General features: G+C 31.6%; 1 protein-coding gene across 4 annotated transcripts in view; it reads left to right on the top strand.

Annotated features, from left to right (window-relative positions):
• Positions 1 to 23,727, top strand: part of LOC132697019 (uncharacterized) — a 286,016-nt gene that overhangs the window by 250,035 nt on the left and 12,254 nt on the right. For all 4 annotated transcript variants that reach the window (XM_060662263.1, XM_060662262.1, XM_060662264.1 and 1 more), the window contains one exon: positions 7,667 to 7,800. In XM_060662263.1, coding sequence (XP_060518246.1) covers positions 7,667 to 7,800 — 134 coding nt within the window. The remainder of the gene's footprint in view (positions 1 to 7,666; positions 7,801 to 23,727) is intronic.

The raw sequence follows: 23,727 nt of genomic DNA, 5'->3' as shown, positions 1-23,727 counted from the left end.
TAAAAATTCAAACCGCATAGCGTATTCCTTATCCCATCGCGGATTCGCACGAGGATCACTATAAGATGCTTTCGCATTCAAATATTCACATAGAAATTGAGACGTCGGAGGTTATTGTTTCGTATTTGTAATTTGTTCGTCGAACTTGCCGTTTCCGAATTCCTTAAGGCCAAACTGAATTTTTGGGAAGTGTTTATCTAAATTTTAGGAAATTGCTTTTTTTTGCATTTAGTTTAGTTAATATAATCTTTTCCACAAATGTCTAAAGCGTAACAGGTTAGTTATAACCCCAAAAAAATAAGATGAAATTTAACTTTTCATTTTCTTGTAAAAAAAAAAATGAGTTATATATTTTTTTAGATATTTTTTTTCTTTAAGTAAATTAATTACTCATACCTTCGCATTTGTTTTCAATCCAAAAATACGAAATCTAACATCGATGTGTATTTGCAACAAATCTTTACAAACACCTTGCTCTCCATCGCAATTGAAAAAAAAAACAAGCAGCAGACCAATTTTCCATCAAGTGCTGGGAGTCTGAAAAAGTTGTGAATTTTGCAAACTCCCAAATTGAACAATTGATGCCACCATATTTTCACAAGGTGCGCATGTGCTGAGTTAAATAAACATCAGCTTGTTAGGTGAAGTCATTAGAAACAAACTTCTGTGAAAACCAAAAAAACAATTAGATGTTCAAAGTGATTAAGTTTGAAGTTGTTTTTCAATTCCTGTTAATGTTATTTGTTTCATTTATTTTTAATATGAAACCCCACTTTTTCTTTATATATATATATATATATATATATATATATATATATATATATATATATATATATATATATATATATATATATATATATATATATATATATATATTTATATTGTTTATATTTTGTTTTTTCTTAATCCTTCTCTATATTTATGTTTAGCTTTTGGTTCTTGGGTTATAGGTCTTTGTATTAAAAGCGATTAAAATTTTTTTTGTCCATATATTGACGTTTCGGTCTTCTATGACCTTCTTCAGAAAGGGGTACAGTCTAAAATTATGTTATAGTACAGTTTTTTTTTTTTACATATACACAACGGAATTACAAAGAACCTTACCAAAAAGAGACAAACACAAATCTTAAAATTGAAGAGGTAGCATCATATGGAAGTTTATACTTTAAAAGCGTTTGGTTTTGTCATAGTGCCTAGAAATATTATTGTTTTGGTTTTTTCCAACTATGAGAATAAAAAAGTCATACCCTTGATAAAAGATAAAAGTCCAACAAAAAATGATTTGTATACGGCACTCACACACATAATACACACAAATTTAAAGAAACAGTTAAAATATATATAAGAGTTTAAAATAATAATAATAATAATAATACCGATACGCGAGGTTTGCTCGCGTCGACGTTACTGTAAAAACATCGTACGATGCACGATTGTTTTGGTGCAAGGTTCAGAGGATATACAGAGTGTTTTTGTTAATTTATAATTTTTTTCTTTTATTTATTTTAAATTATTTTTATATATTATAATTTTCTATTAATATATCCCTATGTTGTTACTTTCATTGTTGTTTTATTTCAGAATGTTGCAATATAACTTACTGAGATTGTTGGTGTCTGTTTTCGAATTTATAGAGTTCTTATTTTTTTGGATCTCAACCATTTCCAGAATTTCCCTTTTTTTGTATTATTTTCGGTTTTTAGAATTTTTACTTTCGCAAAGTTGAAAGAATGCTTGGTTTCCGCGCAATGACTCTTCAGGGCAGTCGTATTTTTTTTGTCGTATTTGTGACCATTAATTCTGTTTTTAAGATACTGGCTTGTTTGACCGATGTACACACCCTCACAATCGTTGCAAGGTATCTCGTAAATGACGTGACTCTTCTTTTCGTCCGGTATCTTGTCTTTTAATTTACTGAAAATGTTTTTTACCAAATTGTATCCTTTGTGAGCAATAGTAATGTTGTGATTCATAAAAATTTTGCTAAAATTTTCGGACATACTGGGGATATAAGGAAGCGAAAGATAATTTTTTTTTTGTTTTTGTTGGGTGTTGCTTTTTTGTTTAGTTTGGTTATAGAATAGGTGTATACGTTTTTTGAAAATGGTGTTAATTAATCGTTCCGGATAGTTATTTAGTTTTAATGCTTGTTTTGCTTTAGTAATCGATTTTTCTCTGAAATCCGGATCAGAGAGTTTATTTTTAGGATTTTTTTTGCGATATAGGGTGCTGGGAGTTAAAATTAACGTATCTGGAAGACCAGGTCACTTTAGTGTACCACTCGGTTTTAATTCCTTTTTTTAAATTATGAAGGGTTAAATCTAAAAAGTTGATTTTACTTTGGGACTCTATTTCTATTGTAAATTGTAATTTCTGATGGTAGCTGTTGAAGAGTTGAAGAATTTCGTGTTGTTTGTTTTTTGGTATTGCCGTTATGCAATCGTCTACGTATCTGTAGAAAAAAGGTATGTCAAAAAGGGCATTGCTAAGGACCGACTCCTCCAAATCTTCCAGTACAATTTGTGCGATGGCGCTGGAAATTGAAACTCCCATGGCGCATCCGTCGATTTGTTGATAAAAAACTTTGTTGTATGCAAAATAGGTTGATTTTAGTGTTATTTCGACTGCTTCTAAAAAGTCATCGAGCGGAATGTCGGTAAAGGTTTTGATGTTATCCCATTTTTTGATGATTACTTGCTTAGCAATATTTATTGGAATGTTGGTGTATAGAGAAGCAACATCTAATGAAACTAGGATGTAATCGTTGGGTAGAGAAATATTTTTAATTTTGTTTTTGAAATCAAAAGAGTCTTTAATATAGTATCTATTTTTATGTATAACGTTTTGCAAGATGTTCTTTAAAAATTTTGAGAGTTTTTCAAATGGTGATTGGATACATGATACTATTGGTCTTAGAGGGATGAATTCCTTGTGAAGCTTGGGTAATCCATAAATTCTGGGTGGCTGAGAATTAAGAATTTTTAAGCTTTGCGCTGTACTATGGGAAATGTATAACTTTTTTTCCCAGGAGGACACTAAGTCGTTGTTCTTTCTCTGAAAAATAGCTGTTGGGTCGTTTTTCATTTCTCTGTAGGTGGTATTGTCTTTTAGTAGATCTAGCATTTTTTTGTCATACTGAGCGTCCGTCATAATAACTGTTTTATTTGTTTTATCTGGTATCAAAATTTTGAGTTCTTTATGTTGTTTCAGGAAACGTTCTGTTTTTTTAATTTTAGCGCATAGTTTTGAATTTTGTTTATTTTGATCTGTTTTTTTTGGTTTTTTGTTGAAGTAAATTAAAAGACAAGATACCGGACGAAAAGAAGAGTCACGTCATTTACGAGATACCTTGCAACGATTGTGAGGGTGTGTACATCGGTCAAACAAGCCAGTATCTTAAAAACAGAATTAATGGTCACAAATACGACAAAAAAAATACGACTGCCCTGAAGAGTCATTGCGCGGAAACCAAGCATTCTTTCAACTTTGCGAAAGTAAAAATTCTAAAAACCGAAAATAATACAAAAAAAAGGGAAATTCTGGAAATGGTTGAGATCCAAAAAAATAAGAACTCTATAAATTCGAAAACAGACACCAACAATCTCAGTAAGTTATATTGCAACATTCTGAAATAAAACAACAATGAAAGTAACAACATAGGGATATATTAATATAAAATTATAATATATAAAAATAATTTAAAATAAATAAAAGAAAAAAATTATAAATTAACAAAAACACTCTGTATATCCTCTGAACCTTGCACCAAAACAATCGTGCATCGTACGATGTTTTTACAGTAACGTCGACGCGAGCAAACCTCGCGTATCGGTATTATTATTATTATTATTATTTTAAACTCTTATATATATTTTAACTGTTTCTTTAAATTTGTGTGTAATATGTGTGTGAGTGCCGTATACAAATCATTTTTTGTTGGACTTTTATCTTTTATCAAGGGTATGACTTTTTTATTCTCATAGTTGCAAAAAACCAAAACAATAATATTTCTAGGCACTATGACAAAACCAAACGCTTTTAAAGTATAAACTTCCATATGATGCTACCTCTTCAATTTTAAGATTTGTGTTTGTCTCTTTTTGGTAAGGTTCTTTGTAATTCCGTTGTGTATATGTAAAAAAAAAAACTGTACTATAACATAATTTTAGACTGTACCCCTTTCTGAAGAAGGTCATAGAAGACCGAAACGTCAATATATGGACAAAAAAAATTTTAATCGCTTTTAATACAAAGACCTATAACCCAAGAACCAAAAGCTAAACATATATATATATATATATATATATATATATATATATATATATATATATATATATTCTCACGTATTGATTCACGGATGGAAAAATGTGATGACACTATACTCCGGGATATCATCCGTTCGCTCGTTGAACTCCGACTGGAATCCTGCATCCGACTGGAATCCTGCAAATCCTGCATCCGACTGGAATCCTGCAGACGTTTCGCCAAAATCTCACTTGGCATCTTCAATGCTCGCGCTCCGAAAACACTTCGAACACTGTTCGAACAGTGTTCGAAGTGTTTTCGGAGCGCGAGCATTGAAGATGCCAAGTGAGATTTTGGCGAAACGTCTGCAGGATTCCAGTCGGATGCAGGATTTGCAGGATTCCAGTCGGATGCAGGATTCCAGTCGGAGTTCAACGAGCGAACGGATGATATCCCGGAGTATAGTGTCATCATATATATATATATATATATATATATATATATATATATATATATATATATATATATATATATATATATATATATATATATATATATATATATTCAAAAACCAGACTTGCGCTTCTTACATTCGATTAATTAATTTAATTAAATTAACGTGACTAACGTAAAAACTCCAAACAACACCAAAAAAATGGGACACAACGAATCAACAAAACTAGCGTTTGTGCATATACATTGAATAAATATTTAACAACCGCTGCAATAGGAAAAGCCAAATATGAAATATATTGTTAATGATTAAAAAGGAAAACACACATATTAATATTAATTAATATAAAAAATTAATATAACATGAATAAATAAATTTGAAGCTCGGGCTCACGTCCACTTTTTTGTGTTTCGAAGCACATAGAAAGCACGCAAATATAGAGATGTTGCAGGTTTATTTATTTCCTCTTTGAATTTTTGATTTAGTAAAATTTGAACGAAGTTAGCGCAAATTATAGAAACCACTAGCACAAAATATATTGCCATATATTTAGCATTATTTGGCTATACTACAGTTTCACTAGAACAGAGCAATCGATTGTTTAGAAAGAAAATTAATGATGCGATATATTGTTAATTATCTATGTTTGCTCTAGTTTGGACTAACTAAACTTTTCACGCATTGACGTTTCTTGTGTTACATTTCGCAGTCAATATGCAAACTATATATAAACACTTATTTTTAGTTTCTGCATCTAACTACAAGCAGAAGTACAATGGCTTCTCACCTTTGGCCTGTTGGGTTTTTCAGAGCTTAATTGGTTTGCATTTTGCTGTGTACCTGCTTATATACTGTTCGAAGGAGGCGGAACAGAATGGGGTGACATAAACATTGTGAAACCAAATAATAATTTTCCGTTCTTAGATAATCTTATCAATAGATATTCAAACCGAACATTGAGTTACTCAGTTTAAGGCGGGCGTTTCCAACAGATAAAACGAACATTTCTGGGCCGATCAAAATCCGAATAAAGAGAATAAAATACCAAGAAAAACATTATAATTATTAAGTATAAAATAAGTTTTCTTATTTACGATGATGCATTAACTTCGGATAAATATTTCGCAATATAGGTAATAATTAAAATAGAGCTATTAATTATATAGGTACTTTCAAACTGACAAATTTTCTAAATGATCAACAGTATTAATTCAAAATTTTATGGCTACCTAAGACAAATATGCCAATTTTTACTCGCTTTTATTTTGGAACTCAAATAATATATCATTTGAAGGAGTTTTTAATTGTCTTCCAGAGTAATTGATAATATATAGGATGCACCATTTGGAAAAAATGATTCTAGTTGGTGTAATCGCGCCCCTGTGTATTACATAGTAAGCTTATCTACATAAAATTACTGCAAACACCTACGTAAACCATATCCATAATATGAACTCTGTACGGATTCAAATATAAGTTTTTTGAACAAAAAATATTGAAAAATTAATTTTAATTAATAAATAATTAATTAAAAATATAATTAATAAATAAAAATTATTTTTTTTCAACCAGCTAAATCTTATTCTGCGAACCCGCCATCCATCGTGAATCACCCTATATTTTCGCGCAAATTAATTTGAATCCCGAAAATAAACACGAAATAAAATAAACAAATAATTAAAATATCTAATTGAATCCGAAAACCAAGTTCCGCTAATTTAACTTTAAAAAACTGAATTAAAATAGAAATACATATTCCGTTGTATGAGAGGTTTTATAATGTATTTTATATTTCGTTCTGGATTTAAAATTAACGTTCGTTGTTCGATTCGAGTGCTCTCTATGTCCTTTGATACTTTTAAAAAAATGAGCGCTATATTCGTTGAAGCCCAAAATTTATTTAATTGCGTTATGTTCAGCATAATCATAAACATTTCCTCTCGTTGAATTTTCTATATTAATTATTAACAACACAAGGTTTCGTATTTTGCCTTTCAAAATGCTGCGGCTGGTAAATATTTTTGCAATACGTATGCGCCTAAAAAAACCGCTGGTTTTGTTGGCTGGTTGGGGTGTATATTTCTATAGGAAGTGATTTTAAGTTGAAATTCACGTCATTTGGACAAAATGTTCCAAGTTTCTATGCGTATAAAGGGTCGCTCTCAGATCGGCAACACAATATGCATAAATATATATATTTTTTAATTTGTATTAAAATGTAAAAAACTCCAGGTTCAGAACTTGACTAAAACAGTTTCAGTCAATCTCTTAAAAAGCCAACAGGATGATTGGCGAAACGTCAGCAATTTCGACTAAACAAAAACCGACGCAGGGGGAATCCAGAAGTTTTGTAAAAAGCATTACAGTAGCCTGTGGACGTTTCTTTGAAAAATTAACAAATTCGATTTGATGGGGAATTAAATTGTAAATTCCCCGATTCTATTCAAATTAATCAAGCCACTTGTCCAATTCCCATTAGATTAAAATACATTTTTGGATTCCCGGTATAAGGTGACAAGGTATTTATTATTGGGATTTAAAATATAGATATTCCTTAAGATTTCATAAATCTTTTTGATCCTAATAGCATTTTTTAATTTAAAAAAATAACCATAACAAACGCCCAACCTTGTATTTTGACGAAAATATTCCGTGAGTTTATGACCATCTATAAAGACAATTTACGTTTTACAAAAATTCATATTAAAATTCAAGCAACGAACCTGCAGTCCTAACTAAGTGCTTCTCATCACGTAAAGTTGTCAAAATTGTGTATTCGCATTTAATTTTAATTTATTGTGACTATATTCGCCCGGTGATATTAAGTAAACATTTTAAAACGTTTGCTGAAGTAAAGTAATGAAATTTCAAGCTGTATTTTATGTGCGTGTCGCGAAACGCCCAAAACAATGGAATAAGATAGACACGGACTCGTAATCTAGTTCCGGGCATTTTTTTCCTTTCCAGAACTCCCCAACGGAAATCCGGTGATGAATATAGAGCCGACCAAAGTCGAGATCGGTAAAAAGATAGTGGCGGAGTGCTTCTCCCAGGGATCAGATCCGGCGGCCAACATAACCTGGTTTATTAACGGCGAACAGGTAAGAACTCACTTTTTTCTCTCTCTTTTTTTTCTCTTCTTTGATTATAATGTCGGAGATTTATAAGACGCATTTAAAACGGCAGATAAGGCGTAAAATAAAATAAATTTTTCAAATCTTCACACCGGGCGTCGTAATGTTTATCCCCGACGTCGAGGCGAGATTTTAATTTTGAGCTACGGTGACCGCTTTTTTTGTTCTTGAAGTTAATCTTCGTCGAGTGTAAATTTCTCAGCCGCTAATGCTAATGAGTGGATAAAATGCCAGCTTTTTGACGAAAAAGACGTAATTCGACTTCTTTATTTAGAGTTATATTAAGATGATCACACACCAAATCGCATGACGCGTATTTTTTTTTTTTTTGAAGCAGGCGAAGCGGTAGCAAGTTCGACTTAACAAAAACCGATGCAGGAGGAATCCAAACGATTCGTAGAACGTATTATAGTAGCCTCTGAGAGTTTCTTTGAAAAAATGACTCGTAAATTCTTACAGTAATTTCAAACGAAATAATTTCTAATTTCCACTGCAACAGTATTTTGTATCCCGTTAAGAATTGGTCTCAGGAAGCCCAAAAAAATGCAAAAGACGCCATGACAATTTGCAAGAAATAATGTTCTTGATATTCTACGCATTCTTCATTAATCATGGATTATTATCGACATCATAATAAATTCATCGTTTCATTCTCATATTTTCTTAGGAAAGTCGTAATCAAATTAAAGTAGTTAAGGGCTTACTTTTTCGAATTTAGTACTATTTTGTATTTATACATCTATCTATTAAGATCAGGTTTCCGATGATTTGTTAAGTTTTTATTATACCGTTGTATTTAAAATTTTAGAAAAAAAAAAAACGCGAAATTATGTAATTGAACGTCCCGTGGTGCCTAGTGTCAAATGCATATAATAATTTTTTATAAAGTTGAATATAAGGGATAGAGCGCTCTTTTAAACGAGAGCTAGTTTGTTACTTTCAAAAAATCGATGAAATCGATTCTTTTCGAAAGTATATGAGATCCTCACTAAACCCCAGATCTCGATAACGGTGCGTCCTACAGCGTCGCCGTTGGTACAGATGGAATGAGCATAAAAAAAATACGTTTTTATTTTTTGTCTGTCTGTTCTCGGTTTTCGGTTCTCTGTTCAAGGATTTTTCGAAGATAACTTCCCAACGGTTTGAGCTAGACGCTTCAAATTTTGTTCATTTTAACAGTCCACTAGGGGCATAAGATATTTGAAAATGGCGGCGATCGGACATTAGCGGCCATTTTTTTTTTCGTTTTTCTACCGTTTTTTGGAAATTGCTACGGAACACGATAAGTATCAAAATTTGAACCTACCGACTTTAAATTTAGCACAGCTTGGTTTCGTGACGGAACCTATTGAATTTTATTCTTAAATTTAAATTAAAATTAAATTTTGTTCTTGAAAATTTTTCAAAAATGTACCGGGTGCGCCGCAAATTCAAAAAAACTAAAAAATGGTTCCCCCTATTATTGAAAATAATAACTGAAAGACGTGAAAAAAGGTGCTTCAGATGTCGGTTAAACAGCTAACAGCTAAAACTTTGGTATTTAAGGTTTTCGCCTGATATTAATGATAAATTAACAGGAATCTCAAATTTGCAGCTATCGACTTCAGATTTTTCAGAAGGGTAGAAGTCCACACCCGCATTTCAAAGTACTTACTTAAATAATGCAAAATATTTTTTTAAAATTTTTGAAATTTTTTTGGTATATTTTGACTTCCAGAAAAAAATTATTTTTTCGAAAACTATTAACCCGATCGGCAAAACTTGTGAATTGGAAAATGCTTGAGATCCGGGAACATAATTTTTATTTCAAGCATTTTTGGCATTATATACAGGGTTTTCAAATTCTCTCTCTCGTTCTTTTCGCGATTAAATTATTAGCCGTAAATCAAAATTCCTGAAAAATTTCGCCAATTAGTTTAAACAGTGTTATTGGCCACATCGAGAGTTACAATTTTTGTATTTGCGGTTTTCGTCTATCACATACGCTGTTCGAGATATTTGAAAAAATCCAAATGAAAATCTGCGTTTCTCGCTCTCAATCTAGACGCAATGACGTCATTTACTATTACCACCTACCGCATGGTTTCAGAAAACAAGTACTTTCTTGAAAACCACTTACTCTAATGGAAAAAGTCAGATACCAAAACACGTGGGAGATCCAGGGCTATAATCTCTATTTTGATTTATATACAGGGGGTGTCGTTGATGGGCAAAAAAATCTAAAACATTCTAAAAATTTTCGTTTTTGTGTGTAAATTATTTTGGATAAATGAAAAACTGCTAAAGATGCGATAATTTGATTTGGACAGTATCGTAAACGGTGTCGAGAGGGAGTTTCAGGATTCGTCAATTATACACGGCGCGCAAGATTTTTAAAATAATATCATTCTACAACGCTATTATTTGTACAAAGTTTGCCGTAACTATGAAGTTCGACGAGATTTGAAAGACACTTTACACAGGGTGTATGCACAATACAATTACATCGATTTTACGAAAGTTTCATAGTGGTCCGCAGGAGCACGATAGAAAAACAATATCTCCCTCTAGGACAAGAAACTGCGAAGCTGCTTCGCACTACTCGCAACAAACTTGCCCCGAAAAAGCCATCTGGTATGATTCCGGTGACCCCAATAAGGAGTAGTTCATATTTTTATAAAAACATATAAAACCTTCTTCCACCACTTTATTTTAGCAGAGAGGGAAAAATATTTCAAACAGAAGGAATAACAAATTCGGTGAGGATTATGATGACATTATTTCTAATAACTGTTCTCTATTATAGAAAAAAACCGAGAGTTCAGGACGACAACTAGAAGATGGTGCAATGGATTCAAACGGTATATGGGAATATTAAATATTTGGGCTTTTGGCATAGAAAAAACAAAAACATGTAAATATATTTGATGTTTATTAAAATGCATTAGATGGCACTTTAAAATAAAATCTCCACGATTTAAGAATTATCATTATTATTTATTTTCTTGAGCTGTTTTGGGAAAACAAAATTAGCTCCGTGGCGCGAGCCAAAAACCAAATTTCTACGAATAAGTGTTAAAAAGCGAATATTGTGCTAGCGTAGTACACGGAAACGCGGAAACTTAAAACCGGTCGATGTAAATCGTAATTTTCGCTGAAATAGGAACTTCTCGAGAAATGCGATACCGAAAATGAAGTTTTCTTTTTAAAACGCAGAATTATGTTCCATTTTTCCGCAGTATGTGTGTATCCCGCTGAATTAATCCATCCCTATATAATTTGTTGACCTATCTAAATATTAGGCAATATCCTCTTCTTGCTTCGAGTCCAAAGGGCATATTATTGTGGATGGCTATCACGTAACCCAAATGTAAATTAAGTAAAATTATATTATTTTATATTTTATGTACGGCCCGAAATGAGTTGTGCAAATTCCGAATATGGCATGGGTTACAACGATTATTCTGTCCGTCACTTCGTCAGTGTTAACGATGTTAATTTTAATTTTAATTTAATAGTAAAAATTAAAATATTTATTGGTGCATAACTAACTTGTAGCCACCCAGTTGTATTCAAAAACAACATTCCATATTATATTAGTCATTTTAGTCTACAATGAATACAATACCTTTACGAGATAAATTATTAGTTATTAGATATAAGTTAATAATATTAACGGCTTATTGGTCTAGTTTTTATTTCCATTTTTTGTACATTTCTTGGTATTATAATAGAATATTCAATAGGTATTGTTTTCGCTTTCTCTTTAGGTATATTGAGAGACAGTTTCATGAATTAGTACAAGTTGTAGTTCTGCTTGACTTCGTCAATTGAACTCAATTGAGCATTTAATATAAACCCGACTTGAAAGGCACTAATGCTGAGGTTACCCCAGTTTTTACGATTTTTATGAGAACGTCCATCGTAATGTACGAATTTTTTGAAAATTTTTTTGAGATTTTTTTGAGAATTGTTTAGCAGAGTTTTCGCTTCACATATTCGTTACCTTTTAGCGATCCAAAAAAGCGCTCGTTGAGCCAGTCCATTTTTCGAAAAACTTCGTCAATAATTCTCAAAATTTAACCAAAACTCGAAATGCGTGACGAATAAAACATATATTTTTTTAAATGGAACACCGTATTTTTTAATTTTGTTTTCAATTCCTTTAAAAGTCTTCAAATTCTTTATTAATAATATTATAGACCTTAACCCAATAGTTTTTCCAATATTTTTATTTTTGTAAAAAAAAAAATAGTTTTCACACTTGCAAATAAATTACGCTCCATTATTTTTATAGGTAGATCACTCTATTTGATATTAGCTTTATTCGGAGATGACGTAAAAGGTATATTCGACGGAATTTATTACGTGCTGCAGGGTGTTCAAAATAAACGAATATTTTTCTTACAAAAAGCTACACTTTTTTTAACTTGTCCAATATTTACGCTTCTTTCTGTCTAAGACTACTACTATAAGATTAGTTGGCCATTTTTTACCTGACAACCGAGTAAATAAATTCAAAAAATTTATTGTGGTGTCAGTAAATAAAAAAAACTAAGTATAGATTTTTCTAAAGCTGAATTACTTTATATCATTTATATACTGGGTGAAACGGAATAAAAAACCTTGTTGGCAGTAAAACTTTACAAGACGAAGTACCCTAATAGACTTCCACTAACTAGACAATTTCTTCAGTGTTTAACGGAATGGTTTGATGCTAGTGGTAGGATTCAATATGAAAAACGGAAAGTAGTAAACCGAAATGGAAGTAGACCGAGAACTTCTATACCGTGATTTTGAACCAATGCTAAACTTCTGCACCGTTATAAATGAAGCAATAGAGGCCGATCCAAATTTTTTGTCTCAAATAATGTTTTCCGATGAAGCTACTTTTCGCAGTAAAGAAGAATTTTAAAATACCCACAAAATCGTGTTTATGTGGATCCCCTACAACACCATACGGTATGGAAAATAAGATTGGGGACGCGTACAGTAGAATAACACCGTCCAACAATGTCCAAGAAAATATACGAAAAAGACTAAACATTTGTATCCAAGTAGAAGGACATAATTTTCAACATATATTGAGCCATAACAATAGTTAAAAATAAGATAAGTTAATTTGCAGTAATAGTTATTTAATATTATTTCCTTTTTCTATTAATTTAAAATTTGGCCGTTATTTTCACCAAAACTGACTAATAACTGTGTGTTGCTTTATCTATGGCTCCAACAAAGTTCCTTCTCCTGTTCATTTTTTAATCTTAAGAACCCTGTTGGCAAATACTTTTGTCATAACCAACTAATATTATAGCAATAATATTAGACAATTTAAGAAAAGTCAATTTAAGAAAATCGAGAATTTTTAAATTCAACTGATCCACCTTTAAAATAATAGCGCTAATAATGGCGCGTAATTTTTTTGCAAGATTGAAAACTAGTAATTTTTTAGAATTAAAATATTGGCAAAACTATTAGTTTGGGGAAGAGTGGGACAAGGAGCCCACCTTAAAAATTAACCATTTTTTTTTCTTCTAATAGTTATAAATCCTTGTTATTTGTACATTTTTAGCCCTTTGCGTAATACTAGGGTTGAAATGGAGCGCTTAAAAATTCTAAAAAAAGCTATATAACCGAACCATAATTAATTCATTGAAAGCGTTATTTTTTGGATAATTCTATAGATTTAGCATAAAGCCACAGCTTTCGAAAATCTTAAAAATACCAATAACAGCGTTTTTAATCTATAGAAAAATAGTTAAAATTAATTAAATACTTAAAAAATAATTATGATTATTATATGTAACATTGTAAATATGGCAGAGTGGGGCACGACGCCCAGAAGCTTCGCCAAAACTTGGATAAATTTAGTTAAAGTTAATCAAAAATAAATCGACTTGATGGTTAAAAGCCACAAAAAATAATGAAAAGCTTAAGTGAGCCGCCTTGCCCCACCCTCCCCTAGGTATGTATTATAATTGATAAAGAATTTCAAAACGAATTCAAAACAAAATTTGAAAATAGGGTTTTCCATTGAAAAAAATTTTTCGTTAATATATTTTATACTTTAAAATAATTTTAAATTGTGCATCCTAATTATTCTTATTACTTTTGTATTTACCATTTTGTCATAATTTTTGAAACCAATGAGACAATGAACTATACTCTATCGCTTTGACTCACCGGGTGCACCGTGTGCTAAATGGACCGACCCACTATACGATCTGGAAACCCATGGGAAAAAAGTCTCTTACAAAGGTTTCTGGGATTCTCCTGAAGATTTAAAATATTTTTATTTTGTTGATACAGGGTGTCCCAAAAGTGTCCGACAACAACTTTGTTATTTTCAATGGGACACCCTGTATATATCATCATTTTTGGAATCCTTGGTTAAAATAAAGGCCACTTTCTTAAGAAATTCCTATTCTAATTTTGCATAGTTTAGGCATAAATTGAGGTTATGTTTTTTTTTTCATATGAAATATAAAATTGTGTTGAGACGCTACTGATCCAGGTATTGCAACCAAAATCTAACCAGAGACTAAGGAGATGATGGGCCACTCAATCAGTTTGACAGATGCGACTCAGCTTATACAGGCTGTCCCAAATAGGTGGTGCCGTTTTGGAGAACTTAATTAAAAAAATCTTAATATTCTCAAATGAGACCCATATATTTAGATATCAATTCTAGGACAAAAAACAAGGTAAGTTTGTAATTTACCTTAAATTTCAATTTTACTTACTTTTTGAGATAATGGAGGTTTGAGATAACACCCTATAAATTATTGTTGAATTTAAAGTTGCCCACATTAGGTCAGTTGCTGGCAACATTAGGTAGTTTTTAAATAGCAAAGACACGATACTACTTCTTTTAAAGATATAATACTCCAGATATACGAATAAAACCTATTTCTAACAATAATGTCCATTAATACGTGGAGATTTTGAGAAAAATCGGCTCTATACTACACACTTTAACAGATTGACCAAAACTTCAGAATTCGTATTTAAGGAAACATTTAATAGTTAATTATCTAGCTTGATTGAAAATCCCTAATAACATAAATAAAAATTAAAGTTAACCAAAAAATTATAACTTATTTAAAATACAAATAAAATATATACTGACCATAAACTAGACAACTATGATCCTTTTAAATTGAAATATGAAAAACAACAAAAACCAACAGATATTTCAAACTTTGTTTATACCTTAATGCGTCAAAAAAAAGAAGATTTTTAAATATTTTGATATTTCTTTAGCATTTTAAGAGGGAAATTTTTAACTAAATTTTATGGACCGAATTAACGAACACTTTTTAGTTAACTTTGTTTTATAGTTTTATTTATTCAAATTTGGTTAGTTAGCCTATAAACTTTAATTACTTTTTTGAGTTATTTGGTATTTTCAATCGAGCTAGAAAATTAACCATTAAATGTTTCTTTAAATACGAATTCTGTAGTTTTATTAAATCTGTATTGTTGGCAATAGGATTTATTCGTATATCTGGAGTACATATCTTTAAAAGAAGTAGGATCATGTCTTTGCTATTTAAAAAATACCTGATATTGCCAACAAGTGAAAATGTGGGAAGCTTTAAATTCCACAAGAATTTATACTGGTGGTAAAAGTTAGAAAAATTTAAATATAATATAAATTACAAACTTAGCTTATTTTTTATCCTAAGAATTGATATCTGAATAAAAATATAGGGTGTTTCATTTGAAAATCCTGAGAATTATTTAATTGAATTCGCCAAAACGGCACCACCTATTTGGGACACCCTGTATAAGCTGAGGCGCATCTGTCACACGGATTGAGTAGTGTATCATCCCCTTAGTCTGTGGGTAAATTTTCGTATATGAATATGAATATTTGTAACTGGATTCGACAATCACTGAACCTGTTATACAGGGTAATCGAAACTGGGCGCCTGTAATTTTTTTTTGTACAAAAATTAGTCTCGTCGCGGAATTTGCTCTAAATTGAATGGAGGTCAACAGGGTGTTACAGGACGTTGCGAAGAACAGTTAAAGGCAGATTCTATATCTAAAAATATAAAAAAAGTTAATATCAATATGAGTGTGGTTTTGGTGATCAACAGGCTGAGGCGTATCTGTCAAACTGATTGAGTAGTGCATCATCTACTTAGTCTGGGGTAAATGTTGGTTGCAATATCTGGATCAGTAGCGTCACAACACAATTTTATACGGTGCAATCAAAATATTAAAAAAACACATAACCTCAATTTCTGCGTAAAGTATGCAAAATTCGAATAGGAATTTCTTAAAGATTCCAAAAATGTCGATATATACTGGGTATTCCATTTAAAATAACAAAGTTGATACCGGAATCTTCAGGGGAGTCAAAGAAACTTTTGTACGAAACTTTTTTTCGTACCTCCTATAGGCTTCCAGATCGTATAGTGGGTCGTTTTATTTGGCACACGGTGTACATTATATACACGTCCATGTTTTGGTTGATAAATTAGGCAAACAACAATTTATAATAGGGACTTCGCCAAACAGAATCATACGTACGTAGGTGGCCAAATTTGCAACACAGCGCGATATCCTTCCTCAATTTATTTTGCAGTCGCGGGGGCCGGACTAAATCATCCCATAGAAAGTTTTATATGCAACAGATAAACCAATTCGACAATATATCTTTCTGCAGTACTCCAAAATATCAAATAAAACCGTGCTACATCATGAACGGACCGCAAACGCATTGAAACTTATTTATGAGTACTAAACCGTCCGCCCGAAATTGTATAAATAATGTATTGCTCAGCATTTTCTACATACTAACGAGCGAAATTACCCCTAAAATTCGTAACGACTCTCCGCAAAACGGCTGTATTTAACGTTAAATATACGCTGTTAGACCCTTGTAATTCGACTTCCAGGTGAATGCCGTCGCACAAAGACCACGAATTTTTCAAATGCCGTCGCAACGGCGCGAAACCATTTCGTTGTGTTTGTTCGTCGCGAACACAATTAATCGAACTTTTCCAATTAAATGACGCCGTCAAAAGTGCCATTTTATATGGTAATAGTTTTGTCTAAATTCAGACGATATCGATTAGCTGATGTAAATATGGACGTGCTTAAAATAAAATCGGTTAATCATAAAGGAGGCTATTATATAAATTGTTGCAAACGTTCCTATTTGACGTTCTTATCCCCTTTTTTTATTTCAACTCAATGTATGCCTCACGTAAGAACTGTATAACCGTTGTAAAACCTTTGTTTATTGTTCGATTTTGATTTTTTTTCTGTTGGATAGTCTGTGAAAAATGCACTAAAACCTTGTTTTGCTTATTGCTTCAACTTAAAGTCATGAAACTGATACCATTTAACAAAAGAGAGAGAAAAGAGATGTACTCTTAGAATTTAGAACCCAACTATCCAATTTTTATAATGTTTCAATGCAGGCTTAAGGCTCTACATCGTTGTAAAATCTTCAATTACGGTTTGATTTGGATTTTTTTTGTTGAATAGGTCTCTCAAAAACGCACTAAAACCTTATGTTTCGTTTTACATCAAGTTATGGCCAACTGCGACTAATTTTTGATGTCAAATTTTGAGAAGCGCTATTAGAGATGTCTTTAAGACTAAAGCTTCGACGAATTGCTAGTCAGGACTACATAAAACCTAACTATACTAATTTGCATAAAGTTCGAATACAGGGTGCTCCAAATGTGGCGAGCGATTCGCTTAAGTATTACTCCTGTAAAATGTTTGTTTATGGCTCAATTTTGATAATTCTTTTTTGCAGGATAGAGTTCACTAAACGACACCAACGGTTTTCTACCAAAACTAACCAAACAACGCTTTACAACGCTGTATTTTTTTAATTAAAAAGGATTTTTAATTCTTATCTAATAATAAAAATGACAGAAATATCAAAGTTGAATGACGTCACCATACTGTTAGTTGAAAATGATACTTAAAAATAAATGTCCCTTAAAAAGTACTTTTATCATTATTTTTGAAATTTATATAATTAAAATTTGTCAGATCTTACAATAACATACAAAATTATTGTTATTTACAAGGTTTCCAATATATATTTATTTTTTTAATACATTTTTTTGATACATTTTTCTCTTAGGCATACTGCAATCTAGCTATCCAAACGGAAACCTTTAAATATATCGATTTGCTTTAAGAAAGTCTAAATTAATCGCTCACTTATTTTTTGGCCGTTCTATATAGAACAAACGAAGAAAGAAGATATAAATGGTCGCAATTAATACTATTGCTATTAGTCTCTGTTATCGGCTTGAGGGAACGACTATTAACATTTTTCAATTCGAACTGCGCCATTTTTTATTTAGTTAAAGTATTCCGGTCTTCAATTTAGTAGTTTCCTGAAAATTAGTTTAATGTTGAATGCTCGCTGCCGTTGTCACTGTTGTTGCTTAAATATTTAAGCAAGACATAATTGTGGGGAACTTGCCTTCGATAAGTTTGCTTATTGAATAATCTTGGATAGTTATGGAAATAGGTGCGCCATTATTCTTTTGGGTCGATAGCTTTTTCACTTGGCAAACTCAAATAGTGAAGGTCAAGGTTAATTAAGTGTTCCGTGTGTTCCGGGGGGGTCCCGCCTGGCGCTACCACTTTTTACATCCGTCGATGCTGCGAAATCGTTTTCTTACGTCTGACACAAAAAAATGTTTTAACTCATTGCTAATCTTGCTGGCTATGCAGAATTTGCAAATACATCTCGATAAGTTTGTGTCATGGAGCCTACAACAATTTCCTCGTGGTGAAATAATATCTAATTTCAACCATTGCATAGAATGAAAGACTCTAAGAGCAGCTGATAAAATAAGAGATCTTGGTGTGTTGCTGATGATAGGTTGACAACGGATGACTGGGGATGTTGGGTTTTATAAAATTCTATGTTGCGGCCTCCTTAAAAATTCTTTTTCCGTGTGGAACCGTCAATACGCTACAAGTATGATGATATGCGCGAGATGTCTCAGATCAGTAGCCTTACTGGACATCATGTAAGCACTATCTATCATTTCGTGTATTCTTCGGGATTTGATATTTCTTCGATTGTGTGCATTTGTAATGCACCTTATATTTCTATAAACCTAATGTTTTATATAGAACAGAAATAGAGAGACGTAATTTTGGAGACCTTTTGATGTTGAAAAAGATGCTATCTGTAACCTCAGTTTCAATTTTCATGCCTTCAATAAGATCGCTTATTGAACAATCTTGGAAAGCTTTATCACTATGCGATCCCACCCGGCGCCACTAATTTTTATATCCGCCGACATTGCGAATTCGTGCGTCAGTCTAAAGTCTCTGTTATTCTCGGATAATACAAAAATTGTTTAAAGTGATTACTAATGCTATTGACTATGCAGCATTTGCAAAATTATCTTGATAAGTTGATAAGTAAGTCGTCTAAATATAATGATTGCAAGTATTGCATAGAACGAAAGACTCTAAAGAAAAACTAATCAAATCATAAATCTGACTGTGTTTCGCAATCGTTGACAGTTTTATAAACACCCCAATTTGTTCTCGGAAAATTCTTTATTGCAGTATTACTAAAAGCTACCTTGCACAAACTATACTACTATCTCTTTTAGCTTTCGATCGGTAGCCATTGCCATTCCTCGGTTTCTTTAATCCACGTAGCACATTTTTAAATCAGATAGCTGAGTGAGCTCTGTTTGACCGACACATTTTAATTGACTCTCATTATAAGTGTGGTTATTTATGCAGCTCAATTATATCTAGAAGTTGTGATAAAATAAATAAATAAATGCTGTTCCATTCGATCTCCAATAGAGTATATTACTCCTTTTAATGTGCCAACTGCTAAAAGCTAATAAAGCAGAAAAAAATAAAAAGATCATGCTAATTTGTCAAAATCTCAATTCCGCACTGACAATTAAGCCGTTTTATTTTATGATTGCATTATTCTTTTCCCCAGCGTCTCAACGATTTACTCGTTCGAGGGATAATAAAGTTTTCTGAAAATAATTTAATAATGAGTGTTTCGCCACCGCTAAACCACTTGTTAAACTCAACATTCCCGAATATATTTAAATAACAATAACGTTACGCTTTGCCCGGGTCCGTCCTATTGTCTGAAACGACTACCACTCCAATTTTAAACCTTATTAATATGCAATGTGACTCCGCAGGATTCGAAATAAAACAATAGGGGACGCTCGGGAACACCCCTAAAAGAGACACTTTAGTTTATTTGTGCGATGGTCATGTAAAATCCCCAAAGCTAGAAATTATTTTGAAATTTTACTGCACAACGAAAAAACAAACCTTTTCGGCGGGTTGGTCGTCTATTTTAGCTTTTTGTGACGCTTTGTGCCTTCTGTGGGTAGCAAAAAATAGTTCGTGAGTTTCGAAAAATTTATTTTCCCAAGCAAAGGTGCCCTTGCGTGAAAATTGAAAAAAGCTAGAAGCCGTCGATTGTGGAAAGTTTGGCTTTGCCGGTGAACAGAACAGGATAATTGATACTATTGAGACTTTTTGCTACTTTTGATAGTTTTTTTCTCATTTAACATAAAATACGAAAAGACTTTTGTAATATCAATTCACAAAGTTAGACTAAAAAAATTTTTACAAAAATACGTTAAGGCTTGATTCCATAGTGATTACCGCGATTGAACCACAAAAAAATCTTAACAAAAATAAAAAAAGCGATGTGTGATGAGTCATTAGATGTTCAAACAAGGAACCAGCTACTCCGTAAAAACCACATCTCAATATCCTAACTTAAAATATGAATGAAAGAACTAAAGAAGAAACTAAAAAAAGTTGAATTTTAAGTAACATTTCCACATTACGATTTATTAATGTCATACTGTGCCTAATTTACCAAATAAAAACCTAATTTATTATTAAATAAAATCTCCTCATTTATCATTACATATTACATTCGTTTCCCTTACCTTTGAAAGGCACAAAATTGCCCCGCACTTAGCAGTATTACTTATTTTGCTATTAAAAATTAAGTTTAGTCACTAGCTCGGTCACTAATCAATTGTTCAAGACCCACGAATATTATTATTTATTGATGTATTTGATTTTGCATTAAAGAATAGGATCAGGCATTCATTAGAGAAAAATTGCTATTGGTTAATTTTATTTTTCTTCTTTTATTTCATGTTTAACATCACAATTTTGATATTTTAAATTAATTAATTATATTTGTTTATCAAATTACTAAATTCTTACAATTTATTGAAAAAAATAAAAAACTTCTTCTGAAAAAACTAACCGTTTAACGGATGCACCAATATAAATTTCAATATTTTGATGATAAATACTGGATAGCGGGGACTACTACGAGTTGAGCGTTTGAGTAAAATATTGAATACATTCGGATGATTGGGATCGAGAGACCTATATTTGCTTACGGCTCTATATAAAATTTTACTACCTTATTTGGCAATGCGAATGCATTCCAGATGAAATTTGTTTGGAGCAAATATTTTTTCAGAAGTAATCGAAAACTCCAATGTACTATCGCAATTGATAAAGTTGCAACCAACGAAAAGCATTTTTAGAATCAAATAGAGCCTAAAGTTTATAGTAACATTTGTACCTTAATAAGTACACAATAATCAAAGGCACTTTGATGTAAAAAAATTTATCATCAATCTTTTTCCTTTCATCCGTTATGTAGTCTCGCCTGCTGCGAACCTTTTAATTGAAGCTATAATTTGACCCTAATTATCCAATTCATTTCAGGTGTGATAGATCGTAATCTGTTGTAGGGGAGATCCCTTCAGATCGATTGACCTTCCATTCTCAATATACGAAACGAAGTGATCAACTAAATTTGACCAATTTATTATTTACACTGGCTTTGAAAAACAAAGTGTATGACCTAAGTAACGTCTTTTTTTTTAATACGAATGCAATGCTAATAAATACAATTAATTTTGGTTATAAGCAAACAAAATAAAGGAGGTCTGTTATACCTAAATTTAAGGACTTTATAGAAATAGTTATGTAGGCGAAATTTATAGAAAAAAAAACAACAAACAGGTTATTATGTTTGTTTTCAAATGAACCCAAAAAATAAAAATATAACTAACTTCCAAAAATTTCAGATTTAAAATATGTAAGTCTAGATCTTGGATACGCTGAATATGGTGATGAATATTATTTCCAAATTGTAATGGACAGTCACTAACAAAACATCTAAGAATCAACCGTCAATAAGCAGCTTTCTCGCAAAAATTATGATCTGAAATTCACTAAGTAAAGTATCAATTTAATTATGAATCCGAATCAAAAGGCGAATATTATCTTGAAGTTTAAATTTCTTATTGCGCTAACCAAGGAATAGAGATTTTGTGTCACCTCTCACCGCGTATATAGCATCACGTGAGTATTATCAATTATTAAGTATACGGGGCGTTGTATCTTCGAAGCTATGGTACTTGTTAAATTGAAAGATTTTGAGCGTCTACATTGTCGATAAAGGACACAGAATCAAATATTCCTAACGAACAAGCATTTTTTTTAACACCCACCTATTGGGTTAATTTTGAAAGATAGAAAAAAAAATGTAAATACCAAAGTTTGAAGATTTTTGCTCTATTATCTCAACATGACAGCAACATTTTTTTTATGGAATATATTATTAGCTTAAATGGTAGACCATTTTCCTGATTTCAAAAACATATAGTTTATTGACATTTCATTTAGCCTTTTTTCGAGATATTTCAGTTCAAAAATAATTGTCATTCGATTTCTGGACAATATCCATATTGTTTAAAAATGGTCAAGTCCGCCTTGATAGCAACCATATTATCTATGTTTGCAATTGTTTCAACAATGTTCTACTTTTGACAACTAATCAAAACTAAAGATCTGAGAAACACCTCACCAAATAATAAAATTGTGTTATTCAAACAATAAAAATATCAATAATTAATGCTAAACATTTTCCACGTAACCTCCATTATTTTCTATACATCGGACAATATTTCCTTTCAATTTCTTATTAATACACGAGGTGCTAAAATCAGGGTTTTCTTTGTTTAGATCTTGTTAAACGATATTAAGTCTTTCTCTTATCACTTGTAAAGTTTCAGGCCTATTATAATGAATTTTATTTTTTAACTATCCCAACAAAAAAATGTCACAAGGATTCAGGTCGGGGCTCTTGACAGGCAATTTGATAGTTCCTTGCCTACCTATCCAAAGTCTATATTTATTATTTTAGCAACCGGTTAGACATTATGTGGAGATGCGCCATCTTGATGACAAATTAAATTTAAATAATTCCTAATTTGCACACTTTCTAACAACTTTTCTATGTCTGTTGCAAGGAAATTTAAATATCGTTGTCCATTGAAGGATATATAATGTATATAATTGGTCCGACCACCATATTGTTCAACATACCACACCATACATTTACTGACGTCCGTCCTTGAATTTTCACTGCCTGCATTTTGTGTGGACGATTGGTGGACCAAAAATGTTTATTCCTCCTATTTAATACACCTGCTCATTCGTAAATATTATTTTGTTTAGAGAAAAATTCCATCTTCTGGAGATCTTCTATACATTTCAAACCAAAATTCGATCCTCTGCCTTTTATGTGCCTCGGTTAAATTTTGCACTGGAAGGAACAAACACGGGTGAAATTTATGATATTTTAACGTTCGTTAAATTTTACTATAGGACTTTCCGGATATTTTTTTAACGTCAGGTATAGAATATTCAGAAAATATGAAATATAAAGATTAAAAAAATAGAACTCAAAGTCATGATGTCAAGTGTCATAACAGTATAATATTTTACCTTGAAATTAAAGTAATATACTTATATATGTCCGTTTGAATATACAATTTTATTATTTGGCGTTTTTCTTCCTCAGTATGAAATATTTTAAGTTAT

The sequence above is a fragment of the Cylas formicarius genome, unplaced genomic scaffold (assembly GCF_029955315.1).
Source record: "Cylas formicarius isolate icCylForm1 unplaced genomic scaffold, icCylForm1.1 PGA_scaffold_1__22_contigs__length_36826433, whole genome shotgun sequence".
Lineage (NCBI taxonomy): Eukaryota > Metazoa > Arthropoda > Insecta > Coleoptera > Brentidae > Cylas > Cylas formicarius.
The sequence above is the reverse complement of the archived record's forward strand: the minus strand, read 5'-3'. Positions and strand labels throughout refer to the sequence as shown.